Source organism: Aythya ferina, assembly GCF_964211825.1.
Source record: "Aythya ferina genome assembly, chromosome: 3".
NCBI classification, from domain to species: Eukaryota; Metazoa; Chordata; class Aves; order Anseriformes; family Anatidae; genus Aythya; species Aythya ferina.
The window spans coordinates 68,043,075-68,058,599 of NC_140298.1; the positions used below are offsets into that span (position 1 = coordinate 68,043,075).

A 15,525-nucleotide genomic window follows, 5' to 3' on the forward strand; every position below is an offset into this window, starting at 1 on the left:
ATAGGCTTGGAAGTTTCAACTTTGGGGGAAAGTAGGGGATGTACATAGCACATATACCTTTCTCTTTCTTTTCACTAATTTGTAAAATATTTGTTTAAACAATAAATAACAGAACAGTATACTACCTGTTGTGGAAGTTTTCCTTTTAGGAATTTGAATTTGAAATCTGAATTCACTGTGTTTAGTTTATAACTAAAGTTTCATAACTGTTGAGAGGGGTATGTGCCTGCCATATTTTCTCATGTAGTAAAAAAATGATGTAATGACTGATGGAAATTAGACATCAGTCTAATTTCTTATTTCCTTGTTTTGGTTGATATGGGTCTGATATCTGTCATTGAAAATGACATTTAATAAGAGTAATTTGAACTTACATTTCCGTGAGATGTGCACACAGAAAGAGATAAAAACAGGAAGAAATAGGAGGTCATAGTATTTTTCAACATGATCTTTCCAAGAATTCTGTGCAACAGGAACAGAACATTCATAATTTTCAGGTTGCAATGCTCAGACTATACCAGATGAGTGCAGCCCTAGTAGACCAACTCACCATTGTCACAGAAATCAGTATCTGTTACTACAGCCAATGTAAATTGTGCTCACATTAATGTTACTTTTGCAAGTAAAAGTTTAATCTAACCTGTTCTTAGAGAAGGTATAGTAGCCAAGGTTCTACTGAAACTACAAGCTGAAACATTTGTAGGTAGATTTTGAACAGTAAAAGTTTTTTCAATATAGGATGGTGGAAATATAGTGCATGTTTTTTTTGTGTGTGTGTGTGTGTTGTTTTTTTTTTTTTTTTTTTTTCTCATTGTTTTTGTGTTTACTTAGCTTCTGCAAAAGCATTTCAAATGTTGGAATTCCAGATTCAGTAGTTTCAGAAGACCACACACAATAATGCTACTCATAATGTTTTTGTTTGTTTGTTTGTTTGTTTGTTTTCTTAATTTTCTGCACAGTTCAGTTACCTATTAAGACATATCTCTGTAATCAGCAATAATAAAATAAGTATTTTAACACAAAATTAGATTGAGAAATCTTTGTGTGAAAAAGTGTCTTTGGCTGGGTTTTGGTGTATAATATAATGTAATATATGCTAATTTCAGTGATTAAAGTCACTGAATAATCAAACTGAAAAACTAGCGATGAACTTTCCCTTCCTTTTTCTTTTCTTGATAAGTTCCAATTACTTAATTCCCACTACTTTTGAGAGTGTCCCTCTGACAAATTTGGAATTCACCAGTTAATAATACTGGAAAGTGAATCCTTCTCCATTTTTTCTGGTGAGCATTTGTTGTTCTGGCTGTTCCAAATCATAAATGAAACAAAGCCTGTGCAGAACTTTAGTCTTCACAAGTTAAACTGTGTTTAGTTCTCTATTATACTGCATCACTGACTGTATTTATACTGCATATTTTTTCCTATTACAGATGTCCAAATTGCAGTATGCAAATAAAAATATAAATTGTATCTTACTCTAGCTTTCTTAATGTTATACAAATTTGTAAGTACTGCAACTTTCCCCATCAACTTCTGGTTTGGGACTCTATGTACCAGTGCTGAAAAATTACTCTAAGCTAAATCTTAAAAGTCTACAATTGCACATACTTTCCATATTGATCTATATTGTCTAACACACATAAATTCATCTATGCAAAGCTGATGTGTTTTTTAGTAATCAATTTGTTTGAAAAGTTGCTGCGTCTTTTACTGCGTTGTGTCATCCCAGACTTTTAAAATTTCTTTTTATTTTAACCTCTCCATTGTTCAATGAAAGCAGCATCTTAAGTGTTTTATTGCTTATCTTCTCAAGTATGTTGTTCAGGAGACTACAGATGTTTCAAGATAAAACTGCCAGAATTATTCTAAGACCTGACAGATTTGCTAACAAACAAACCATTTTTCTGATCAGTATCATACCTCTCTACCTTTGATATGAACCACATATGGCATCCATCCTATTTGCCTGAATTAACTCCAATTTTCTAGTGACTAAGGTCAGACAATTGCAGAGAAAAACTCAGAGAAAAAAGCTGTTCTTAGCCAGCACATATGGTCTAGTATTGTTGGTAATTAACTTACTATAATAAAAAGTATAACTTATTATTTACTTACTTGTAAATAATAATACTTCTAATTACTTGGTAATTTACTTACTATAATAAAAAAGTACAGAATGCTAAATCCAAATCACATTGCAGAATCCAAATCACCATTGCAGTGGTGGATGCTATTGTAGAGCTGAAAAATATTTTATGTGAGATACTTTATAAAGTAATCCTTGAAATAATTAAATTATTGTTTTAGATTTTTTTTTTTTAATTTTTATTTTTAATGGAGGAAAAAACATAGCAATCTGTACTACTAGGTACTACTAGACTGACTTCAGTTAAGTATAGGAAATCTATGAAGATTATTTAATTAATTCCTAACTGGTTTGTGCATCAAATTAGCAAGTAATAGTTAGTAGTCTTTTCAGTTAGTAGTCTTTCAGTTCTCCTGATTCAAAGAAATTTTGTATGGTATGAGTTTGGTTCCTAATGCTACCTGATGAGTTTCTTTCAAATCACAACACCCACAGAGTTGTGTGGTTTTTTAGGTGTAATGCTTTCATTAATGTCCAGTGTATAAGTATTCATTTTGCTTTGAGCATCACACAAACATTTTCCATGACAGTTTAGATGCTGTGATAATACAATCATTAAATTCACATCATTGTAATAAATTCTCACCTTGTTAGAGGTAAATATTTAAAGAAGTATTTATGAAATTCATGCTTAGCTCCAGCTTTCAGAAGATATGTGCATAATGACACACTGCTTAGGAGAAGGAGATTGCTTCCTGTTACAGCATAAAACAAGTGTAGAGTTTTGTACTGCAGTTTGTATCAGAAAACAGGCAGAGTGAGCAAAAGAGGATTTAAAGAGGATTTATCTTTATAGACCATACAGAATATAAATTCCATTTTTAAAATAGGTTATATTTGCTTAATGTCTTATTCCTACTTATAAAAGGAAGAAACCTACAGAAGTATGAGAAATATCACACTTGTAATCTCCACAGTGTTTTTACACAGAGAACCATTATGATGTTAGCTATAATTCAGGAGAGGACTATAAATCATTCTGATCTAAAAAGCAAGGAAGTTTTCTGATATCTATTAGTGATTTTGGAGCTATGAAATCTTTACTTATTTCCAGGTCAGAGATGATAGTGAAAACTTATTTCAATAACATTCATTATTTTATTTGTTTATTTATTTATTGTAACCCATAAATTACTTTAAATATTTAACATTTGTTCAAAATTTTTGCTTTTTAAAACAAAAAGCACAATCAGTGCTGTAAAATGTCTTTCTCTGAGCTCTGCATTTTTCATTCCTTGTAGCTCCATTCTTGGCAGAAGCACCTTTCCTACCTTTTTTCATTTGTGCTATATGGACCATGAAAACTACCATTATAAAGGAGAGAACACTATATGCATTGGTTTTATTGTTTTTATGCTGACACAACAAAATCTAAATCGGCTTGTTCACTTAGGGGTTTTCAGGCCTCAGCAGTTCTGAAAAAATAAGGAAAAGCCCAAAAGGAGAAAAGGAAAAGGAAAAGGAAGAGGAAGAGGAAAAGGAATACCCTGAGGTCAATGAGACTGATCTGATTAAAAAAAAAAAAAAAAAGTATCTTTTTCACTTTTCTTTGATCGCTAAAAACTATCTAGTCTCATAGTTCTAGGAGACATTAAACAAATACAGGACTACAAAGGTAATTTTTAGTAATAGTGATAATGTGTTCTGGAAATCAGATGATACTCAGAAGCTCAGATGTATTAACAGAGTCTGTTGAATGGTAAAGGACGGTTAAGCTGATTTAGGTTTGGTCTGTTTTCCAGTGCAGGTTGGAGAATGTATATTTTCTGTATGCTTAAGATGCTAGAGATTAACACAGTGCTCTGTAAAAGATATTCCTTAGCTTATAGGAATGATTCAGACCCGTGCACTGCACATACGTGAATTCAGAGTTTGGAACGTCTATGGTATTACATTATGGACGCACCAGGTGCAGACATGCAATTAACACCAAATTGCATTTTACACATAATGTGATCAGCAGTGTCAAATTTGGTAAATATACTGCTTCTGCTGCCTCAGAAATCAAAATTTACTTTTGGACTGTAGAATTAACTAAGGCTCATCTGAAACAATAAATTATTTTAGTCATTACAACTAATTTACATAGATTGTTTAAAACAATGTGTGGAAAGAGGACATGTACTGTGAAAAGCTATAAAATTAATAAGATATAATAGCTTCCATTATGATTCATGTAGCTGATTGTGATATTTACTATTATTTTAGTGTATTACTGTTTAGCTCAGAAGTCCCAGTAAAAGACCAGGATCCCATTGTTGTCTGCTTCAGAAACACTGAACAGTTTGGAGAAACCAAATAATTCAGTCATATTAAGAACTGGGATAGGTGGATTAGCATAGCCAGGTATAAATTACAAAACCAAGAAGAACAACAAAGCAAAACAAAACAAAACAAAGGAACAAAAACATCTTTGGTCACTGATAGATACTAGAACAGTAGAAGTCAGCCTTTGCAAATTTAAATTTAGTTTCAATTCAGGGAAATGATCAGGCCATTTGTGTTTATTTACAATTTGTTTAAACTTGTGCAAGTGCTTTTTTTTTTTTTTTTTTTTTTTTTTTTTTTTTGACAGCTTTATGTTTTGAATTTCCATGTATTTTTAATGCTTGAACATTCCTAAAACATTCTTTACCTAAGGCTGTTGGTTTGTTTTCTGAGCCTTAAGCTTGTCATGCTATGATTTGAAATGTATTCAATTAATTAACTTTGTTTATCTATTAACTGTACTAATCCTCTGTGGCCTACAATATTGGAGATGTATCCCAAATGTCTTAGAACAGCTGTGAGCCATAAGAAGAAATGTTTACTTTACCTAAATTTGACAGCTAGCCTTCTTACTTGCAGAGAGATTTTTTGAGATACGTTAGTGCTTTTGCTGTTATTAACAACACCAGAAATATATTTTTGTATGTATATTTCATAGTTATGTGGATTTAAGGCATATGTCAAAACAAAACGTCAAATGAACAAAAATGAATAAGGAATGAATGAAGTAAATGTATTACACAGACAGTTCACTCTTGATTTCTGTACTGGTGTTCAGGTTTGCCAAGGGGTTATGTATGAAACAATTGGGATGAATGTACTTGAGTTTCAAAGAACTGAAGTGTGAAAAAGAAGATAGATTTTCCTTAACAGTAGTCTTGTCTTTGGCTTGAAGTATAAACTTCATAAATTCACAATGTTATTTGTTTCAAACAGGAAATAATGTATGTGTTTGTTTTATTGAGAAAAAGAAAAATCTCATTGCTTAACATCATAATTTGCAAACTCTCTGGAAATATTTATTACTCTATGTAACTTTACATGTATACTGGCGAATCACAGAAATCAATGGAAATTCAAAATTGGAGGGGACCTCTAGAGATCCTTTCCTATTATTAGAAGAGATCTGCTTTTCTAATTGAATGCAGAACCTTAGATTAGTTTATCCAAGGGTTTGTCAAATTGTCTTAAATATTTCCAGTGAGCAGATTCCACTGCTTCTCAGGCTACCTATTCCAATGCATAGAATATATATATATATTTATATTCACACAGAATTTTCCTTCCTTTTCCTTCTTTTTTTACTTTTCCTGCCTCCTGTTCCATTGCCTCTTATTCTGTCAGCATGCATTCTAATCAAGTGTACCTTCAAATTATCTCTAACTTTCTCTTTGGGTAATGAAAGAACGTAATAGAATTCTGTGTAAGCCTTCCTTTCTCTGGGTTGAAATCTGAAATCTGGTTGAAGATTTTCCAAATCTTACTTTGTAAGTTAAGATCTCCAACTCTTTGATCACCTCTGATCATTTGGAGGACTAAAATGGAACACCACATTCCTGGTATGACCTGCAAAGTACCAAGACACACTCCTGCCAGTCAGTTTCAAAGCCTGTATTCCCTGATGCCTGGGATTACTCTGTCCCAGGACAGGCTTTATATATATTTATATATATATATATAAATATATATATATATATATAGCTACCATTATATATATATATAATATATATATATATATAGCTACCATTCAAAGAGACCTCAAGAGGCTAAAGAGTTGGGCTAATGAGAATTGTTTGAGACTTAACAAAGTCTCAAACAAATAAAAAAAATTATATATATATATATATAAATATATAAATATATATATATTTTTATATATATATAATTTTATATAAATAAAATTTTATATAAAAATTATATAAAATATATATATATATATATAAATATAAATATATATATATAAATATATATATATATAAATATATATATAGGTACACTCATTCCAGTGTACCTATTTGTCCTACCACAAACTTGGTAAGGACACTTTCAATACGATTTTCCAAACAGCATATCAAGATATTGAACAGAATCAGATCCAGTTCAGACCTGTGAGGCACTCCACTCATGCCCATATGCCAATTTGGCCTCAGGCACCGCATATCAAGCTCAACACCTTAAACCAGTCCTTCACCTGTAGGAGCTCCATCTGTTCAGTACCAGCATGTCCTCAAAGATATTGTGGGAGACTGTGTCAGGAACCTTGCTAAAAGACCCATGCTGATGGGTCTTTATGAATGTACTTTTTGTGACATTCTCATTGTCACAAAAATTAAAGTCATGATCTTGATGAAGTAATTCAAATGAAGTGACATTTCACCCTGTGCTTTACAGAAGGTAAGAATAAACATGTATAACTGTCTTTAGCCTTAAAAAAATACATGAATCACATAACTTTAAGAAAAGTGATTTGAGATCACTAACAATGGAAAATCAGAAAAATAAAAACCACGGTTGTTAAAGGCACTGCCAAACATGGAAAATAGTGTGGTAGAACTAGCAGTCTGTTATTTTTGTTGTTGTTGTTGGTAGTTTTTTTTCTTGCCATAATGATTGTCATGGTTTAATTCATATGTATTGGATAGTGCTCTCATAAAATACATAAGAACTGGTCTTCTGATTTATTTATTTATTCCTTGGAATGTAATCTTAATTAGCTTTAATCTTTCTTTTGAGCCTCTTATGACTTAAAATATTGCACGGGTGCAAGGAAACCTAAGGCATTGTCCATGACAACCAAATAATTTTAGAAGCTAAGAAAGAAGTTGAATGCTATCATTAAAATAAAAATCTCCATTGGTGTATCAATAACAGTGTATACTGCATAATCCTTTGTAGGAATTTGTCAGAATTTGCCTGGCAAATTTTACTGTGCAATTATCCAGTCTTGTCTTGTATCATGAGGTCTGCTTCCCTGTCCTTTAATCCTTGTTTATTTTGGCATTCATCCAACATCCTGATATTTTTCTAACTTTGTGCTCCAGAGTCTGACTATTCAGATCTTTGTCTTTCCTAGCCAGTACTTTAGGACAGAAAATTAACATATTACCAACAACGATTCCTCTTGTTTCTAGCTTCAAACATATACATAGCATCAGACTAACTTAAAGCTTTTGCCATACTTCCTTTTGTGATCCTTGACGTGCACAGTTATCTTCCAATAAATCTTTAATGTATGAATGCTGAGTATGTCACTGACAGTATCCTCTGAATGTCACTGTGAGAACATCTATTTTATGCACAAGCTACATGAGTTCCTTGATTTGTTTAACCTTTTCATGTCCAAATTCCATGTTAGTTCTCTCTCTCTCTTTTTTTTTTTTTTTCCTTCCAGTGAAATTCAAATGTTTCAAGGCAGCTTTCTTACTGTTCTGCATTGTCTTCAGCATTACTGAGGGAACACAAGCATGATAAATCATGTCATCACAAGTTATCTTATGCAGACATCATTTCCAGTTGATTTCGAGTCAGGTTGGATTTCCAGTGAGATGAAACAATAAGGGCGACGAAGCTGGTGAGGGGCCTGGAGAACAAGTCCTACGAGGAGCGGCTGAGGGAGCTGGGCTTGTTCAGCCTGGAGAAGAGGAGGCTCAGGGGCGACCTTATCGCTCTCTATAGGTACCTCAAGGGAGGCTGTAGCGAGGTGGGGGTTGGTTTGTTCTCCCACGTGCCTGGTGACAGGACGAGGGGGAATGGGCTTAAGTTGAGCCAGGGGAGTTTTAGGTTAGATGTTAGGAAGAACTTCTTCTCTGAAAGGGTTGTGAGGCATTGGAACAGGCTGCCCAGGGAAGTGGTGGAGTCACCATCCCTGGAAGTCTTCAAAAGACGTTTAGATGTAGAGCTTAGGGATATGGTTTAGTGGGGACTGTTAGCGTTAGGTCAGAGGTTGGACTCGATGATCTTGAGGTCTCTTCCAACCTAGAAATTCTGTGATTCTGTGATTCTGTAATATGGTGAACTAACCCAGATATATAATACACTTCCGTGATAGAGTATATCATTTGATTAACTGGATTTATTTGCACACAATGAAAGAAGATGGAAACATAATGTATATTGCAGCATCTGCTTCCATCACTATGAATGACACAGTCATAACCACCAGAACCATTATGTACATATCAGTGTCATTCTCTTTATTTCAATGTCAGATGGGCTCAAGATGCTTTTGATTGTTCTGGCTTCTTAAGTTTAGTCAGCTGAGTCTGATGAGTACTTTGCAAAAAAGAGAGGAAAACCATTTGTATTTATATTTTCATGAATCAAAAATTTAGTTTTGTTTTCTCATATAAGCATTCTCTCTTGTGCATAAAACAAATCTCATAACCTTTATTACATTTTTTTTTGGTAAGAATTTTTTACCAAAACATAAGATCTAGTGGTCACAAATACATGGGCTCTTTTCCTTAGCGTCATTTCTGTTCTGCCCTTTAGCTTTTAGGGATGGAGGAAATCAGTGCAAAGATATTGTAGCATTTTGCTTACATAACAAAACAGAGATTACTGTGCACTTTCTATCACCCTCGATAGCTTCGCAGTGGAGATTCATGTGCACTTTTTTTAGTCTTTGTGTTATCTAGAGTCTAAGTATATCATGTTAATACTTTTTTTTTTTTTTTTTTTTTTAATATTACAGTAGCTATGCTATACTATGCAGAAGTTTTCTCTTATTTTGTTTGTGACTTTTGTTCCTTCTTTTTCAGTAGAAGCTGAGGCATCATCCTAGCTGATTAAATCAGTCATCATAATATGAGCACATTCTGTCCTTTAGAGGGTATTGTCTTTTTTCACTTGCTGTAATGCTTCAGTAGAGAGCAATCTTTCCCCTTGCTTGTTTTTATCCTGGCAATCTTTTTTTTTTTTTTTTTTTTTTTTTTTTTTTTTTTTTTTCACCTGGGTAAAGATTGTATGGCAAAAGAATTAAATGATAATATGGGCTCTTGGCAAAATTTTACAAATATTGGAAAACATTCATTTTCCAACTTTTCTGCATTACATAGTGATTTAGATTCCTGCAGGGCTGATGTGTATTGCTTGAAGTATTTTATGCTGCAGTACAGTAATAAGTGCTTCAAAGAATTATTTGTCAAAACAAATCCAGTGAAGAGAGACCATGCCTGTTTGGTCTTCTTAATTCTGTGCATTCACAGTATATTTTGAAGTAAGGTGATCTCCTCTTTTGTTGTTACTAAAATCTTTTGCAATCAGTTGCTTATCTTGTTCTGTACAGAGTCATTGAGTTAATGTAGAGTCCTAGAAATCTTCAGTTTTGTTAGCGTTGACACTAGAGTTCATTAAAATTCTTGATTTGCTAAGTCCCCAGGCAAACTGAAATAAGTCTTGGACTGTATCTCAACAGGGGGACAAAGTCATCTGTTTTTCTAAATGCTCTTTTTATTCCACATACACTGCTAATTCTCATTTGGGCAGAAATTATGGCTGCCAGTGAGCTGAACTTCAGAAAGATTTGTAGTGCCTATCTTGGTAAGTATCTCCACCAGAGCTGAAGGCAGTTATATTTAAGGTTAACATTAAAAGATGAAAGATGCCTTAAAAAGTCCAGTTTTACGAGTCCTCAGACTGTATCTCCACATTTTATTTACTGGGCAAGAATTAACATGTCTGAACATTTTCTGATACATCTGAGTTTGAAACTTTGTTAAGCAGATGTAATATTCATATTACAAATGTAATATGAAATGGTCAGTCAACGTTTTCACTTTATCCAGTAGTTATCATCTCTTACACATAGTCTTTTACAAAGGTGAGGGAAGTTTTGTTGTTGTTGTTTGTTCGTTTGTTTAATACTTTTGCCAAAGTATTGTCTCCTTTGTCCCAGTCCTCTCTCTTTTCTATAACACAATAGTGCTTTGCATTCAGGGAATATTAAAGCAATATTTAAATTAAAGCAAAAAGGAATATTAAATGTATTCACCTTTAGGACTTCTAGCTGTCAATTTGTCAATGACAAACTAGTATTAGTATGACCAGTGTGATACTATCTTTTAGTTAAAATCCTTCTCCAAGTATCCACTGTGTGATGGATAAAATGGTTATTGCCCTCTCCCTCATAATTGTTTTTTCCATAATCTGTCTTTTGTAAGTGCTTTGATTACTTCAAGTTGCTACACTGTGCATTAGGTTTTTAGAAATGCTCAGGAGTAGCAGAATGATTGAAATAAGCATGATAATTTTAAGTGTGCCAGAATCCAACAAATCCTATAAAACTCACCAACATTGTTGATGAGTTGGGCTACAGTTAAATCCTTAATAGTTTTCCACTGACTTCAAATACTTGTAGGCCTTCATCCTAGACAAATAATAACATATAAACAATGATAAGCAAATAAACATTTTTGTGACAATCTGTCCAGCTGCTTTGTTTTCCACAGATGAGATGAAAGATACAAACACTCTTAGAGGCATCCCATGGTAAAACCTGACATGTAGTAAAATGTGACAAGAGAGAAATCTGTAAATTGAGAATTTGCATTCATTCTTAAAAGTGTTTTATTCTTATTACTGTTGTGTCTAATATTTATCTTTCAGAAATCCAAAATCTCCACTTATGACAAGATGTGGGCCTTCATGAGTAGCAGGAGGCAGTCAGTACTTGTTAAAAGCAACGAAGAAGGTATCCAGCGTGTACTTACCTCTGATTATGCATTTTTAATGGAGTCAACAACCATTGAGTTTGTCACACAGCGGAACTGTAACCTAACACAGATTGGAGGCCTGATAGACTCAAAAGGTTACGGTGTTGGAACTCCCATGGGTAGGTGATACGTCAACCATTTGTTCTCTGTTCATTAATCTCAGCTGCTGTAGTAGTATAGAAAAGCTCCAATATACTATTGCTTTCTCTACATTACTAGCATTCTCTCATTCTCTTTTTCCTACCTAAGGAAAAATACTACATCTTTTATCGATAATTATGAATTATATTTCATTTTCTATACAGAAAATAAATAAATATATATATTGTTACCTTAGATGAAATTGAACATTTTCATTTGATGTTTCTCATACATCATGCCTTGCTTCTCTTGCATGTTGCTCAACAACAACAAAGTTACTTTCCACGTCCTTTCATCATGTTTTTTTAATATTGATCTATCTCTTTAGAGAATTAAGTGCTATTCGTATCAAGCTCGCAGAAATAAATGCACATAATACAAAGCTTCTGAGAGAGGGATAAATGTTTAAGTTCTTAAAATAAGAGGAAAGATTCCATAGTATAATGTATATGTCATGTATAATCCACAGACAAAAGAACTACTGAATTAACTTTAAGGAATATGCTTTTGTAGAGCAAGTTTGTAATCTTGTCAAGATTAGGAGCCAACAGCGGACACTTGTTTGGTTTCTAGAATCCACAGGCTGGAATTCAACATGTAATGAGGTTCTGGGTTCCCACTGTCTGCAGTGATTGTTGAAGAACATGTGTTGAGGATCTGGCTTTAGATTTTGGAAAAGATAAGAATAGAAAATGCTAAACTGTGTTAATTATGAAAGTACTGACAAAGGGTCTGTCAGTATTGCTCAGTGATCCTAATTAATATTGTAATATTTTTCCACTAACTTTTTTTTCAAGGCCAATACTTGTCTTGTTGTAAATTTATTTTTAAGGAGAATTTATCATTTTGTTGTTGGTATGAATATGTTTTATGTTTTCTCTCAAATACGTCTCACACTTATCATTGATTTTATCTGTGTTAATAGTACACAATAAACCATTGTGTAGGTGAAGTGGAGTCTAATGAGTCTAATACTTTAAATTAAGAATATGATAATGAAGGTTAAGAAATAAATATTAATTACTGGACTATCTTGCATAAAGAGTTATCTAGTAATACCAAAGATAGTTCTTCCTGTATGTTGTAGATACTTACTGCAACCTTAACAGCATCTTTATACTTTTAGTGATTTCAGTATAGTTAGTTATGAAGTGGACATCTGAAGAAATTATGATTCTGTCCATTCTGTCTTTGAACAGTTAGTTGTTAGGAAAGTAATTTTAATTGATATCGTATTTTTTTCCATCTTGCTCTATTATGGCTTTTTATATAGTTGGATATCTGCTATAGCCATGTAAGTGCCAGACAGGACTAGACTTGAGTCCCATTGTTATTTTGGCATTTAATATTTTCTGAAGCATAAAACATGTTTCCATTTTATTTTGAAGATGAAAAACATCTTCCAATTAGACTTAGTATGAGGAAAATTAAATTTTACTAAGTTTAAAATCCTTGAATAGGCTGCTTGAAAACTTTTGAAGTATATGAAGCATGCCCAAGTAATGAAAGTGTCCGTGGAAGTTCCCAAGTGATAGGAAACTGAAAGACCAGGCTGTTTTTAACTGCTTTTCCTTATGCATAAATCAGAGAAGCAGCATAAACACCAGAGAAAGCAGATGAAAAGCAAAGATAAAGCCACTTCTAGATAAAAGATAAAGACTTCTAGAATGACCAGTTAAGTTTCAGAGGAAGAAGTATTGGATACAAGCAGATAAAACAGTAGGTAGACTGTCTTTTGGGCTTTGTATCCTACTTTTTTTCAGGGAGAACAGGCACTACATGTACATTATTTCCTCATTAACTTTGGCTCATATCAAAGACATTATTAATCTCTTAAGTTATCTGGATCAAGAGAAATAGTGGTGTTGTACGAAAGGATCTGTCAGCTGACAATTTTCTTGAATAAAATCAAAACAAGTAGAGGACATATCTGCAGGAATCATAGATTACCAAAGGAGGCAGAAGAAGACTTGAAACAGTGGTAAACTTAGCAAAAGAAATTACATGTAAAATAAGCTCAGTAAAACAGTTAAGGCCTTCATAAAAGGAAATAGAACATAAAATAAAATATAAATTAAGATTTCATAAAATAAATTAAAATAAAACAAAACAGCATCTGGAACTTTCACAGCACAGCTAAGAATAAGAGATTATTCCTTTGTTTGGGCATTACCAATAAAATTCTATCCAGAGGCAAGAGCTAATATTTACAGAAATTCTGTATTCTGTATGTTAACTGTATAGTCTCAGACAAAGTAGATTGGGTTGCCTCTGCTAAAAGAAGGCATACTTCACACATATTTCAAGGGAAACATTATGAAAAAGCATTTCTACAGTACCTTTCAGTTTTTGTGAAATACATTGCTCTGTTGAAGGCAAAAAACCTTACAAAGCTGCATACAATGTTAATTAGTTAGTATGTTGCAATTAATCTCATTTCTACAGGAAAAAATGAATTTCAGGATTGTTAAATGATCTTTTGGCATAACTAAATCTACAGAGATATATATTATTTCATGATTATGGAAAATGCTTAGGGATATGAAATTTAGTAATATCTTTTTAGAGTCAATAATGCAAAAGTAACTTGCCAGGTGCTTGGAAAACTGTAGTGTAATGATTTCACAAGCCTCTTTGGGAAGCTAGTCACTAACACATCTCTGAACAGGAAGATATGAAACTATTTGTTCAAGTAGAGACACAGTATCTGAAAGCTATGGATGTCATCTCCCCAAGTTTACAAAAATATCCAGCTTATCTCTTGGAATAGTGGCTTGAAACAGCACAAAAGATCAATTTTGTAGAATATGGTTGTTATAGACCTTATGCCAAATACATTAGAATGAATATGGTTACTTTTGCTGAACTTCATCAAAGGAAGTTCCTTTTGAAGGCTAACAGAATAATAGTGAGAACATAATTTGCTTGAGTCTAAGTAGCTTCAAGCAGGAGAGAGAAAAAAAATTCCTAACAGAAAAAACAAGCCAACAGAGAAGTTTATGATAGAATAATTGCTTGGAAAATGTATACTTCTTCTCCACCGGGGGGGCCCTGCCACGGGATGCAGTCCTTCCCAAACTGATCCTATATGGGGTTCCCGTGAGCTGCAAAGGGACAGCCTGTTCCGCTGAAGTCTTTTCCATGGGCTGTAAAAGAACTTCTGCTCCGGTGCCTGTAGCACCTCTTCCCCTTTCCTCTTCACTGACCAAAGTATCTGTAAGATCATTTTGTACTCCGCTCTCCCAGATGCTGTTGCATGGTGTTATTTCCCCTTAAAAAATGTTCTCACAGAGGCACAACCATCATCATTCACTGGCTCAGTTTTGGCCAGTGATAGGTCCTTTTTGGAGCCAGCTGGAACTGGCTCTTACCTAACATGGGGCAACTTCAGGACTCCTCACAGACATCACCCCTATATCCTCAACCACAAACAACTAAAATCTTGTCACATAAGCCCAATACATAACAAAATGTCAAATAAACTTTGTTTATAATCATTTCTACTTCTTAGAGAAAAAAATATTTTTCACTGTATTTTTTTTTTTTTTTTAAAGATGTTCCAAATTTGGTCCATAGGCAGGGACACCTTCTGCTACAGCAGGTTGCCCAGAGTTCCATCCAACCTGTTCTTGAACACCTCCAGGGATGGGACATCCACAACTTCTCAGGACAATCTGTTCCTGTGCCTCACCACTCATTGAGTCAAGAATTTGTTCCTAACATTGAATTTAAATCTCCTCTCTTTTAGTTTAAAAGCATCCCCCCTTCTCCTATAACTATCTGCCTGAGTAAAAAGTCACTCTCCAACTTTTTTATAATCTCTCTTTAGGTGTTGGAAGGCTTCAATGAGGTTTCCCCAGATCCTTCTCTTCTTCAGGCTGAACAACCCCAACTCCCTTAGCATCTCTTCATAGAAGTGGTGCTCCAGACTGTCTTTGTGGCCCTTCTCTAGATTTGTTCTAATACTTCCATGTCTTTCGTGTGCTGAGGGCCCCAGAGGTGAATGCAGTACTCCAGGCGGGGTCTCATAAGAGCAAAGAGGAGTGAGACAATCACCTCACTTGACCTGTTGGCCACACTTCTTTTGATGCAGCCCAGGATATGGTTTGCTTTCTGGGCTGCAAGAGCATATTGCCAGCTTGTGTTGAACTTTTCATCAAGTAAGACCCCCAGGTCATTCTCCTCAGGGTTGCTCAAAAGGAATTCTCCGGCCAAGCTGTATTTGTGCTTGGGATTGCTCCAATCCAGATGCAGGAA

The 15,525-nt window shown here is 33.9% G+C and overlaps 1 protein-coding gene across 5 annotated transcripts in view; it reads left to right on the forward strand.

The window, feature by feature from the left end:
* GRIK2 (glutamate ionotropic receptor kainate type subunit 2) overlaps positions 1-15,525 on the forward strand; it is a 444,423-nt gene that overhangs the window by 385,419 nt on the left and 43,479 nt on the right. For all 5 annotated transcript variants that reach the window (XM_084513441.1, XM_084513443.1, XM_084513442.1 and 2 more), the window contains one exon: positions 11,021-11,246. In XM_084513441.1, coding sequence (XP_084369567.1) covers positions 11,021-11,246 — 226 coding nt within the window. The remainder of the gene's footprint in view (positions 1-11,020; positions 11,247-15,525) is intronic.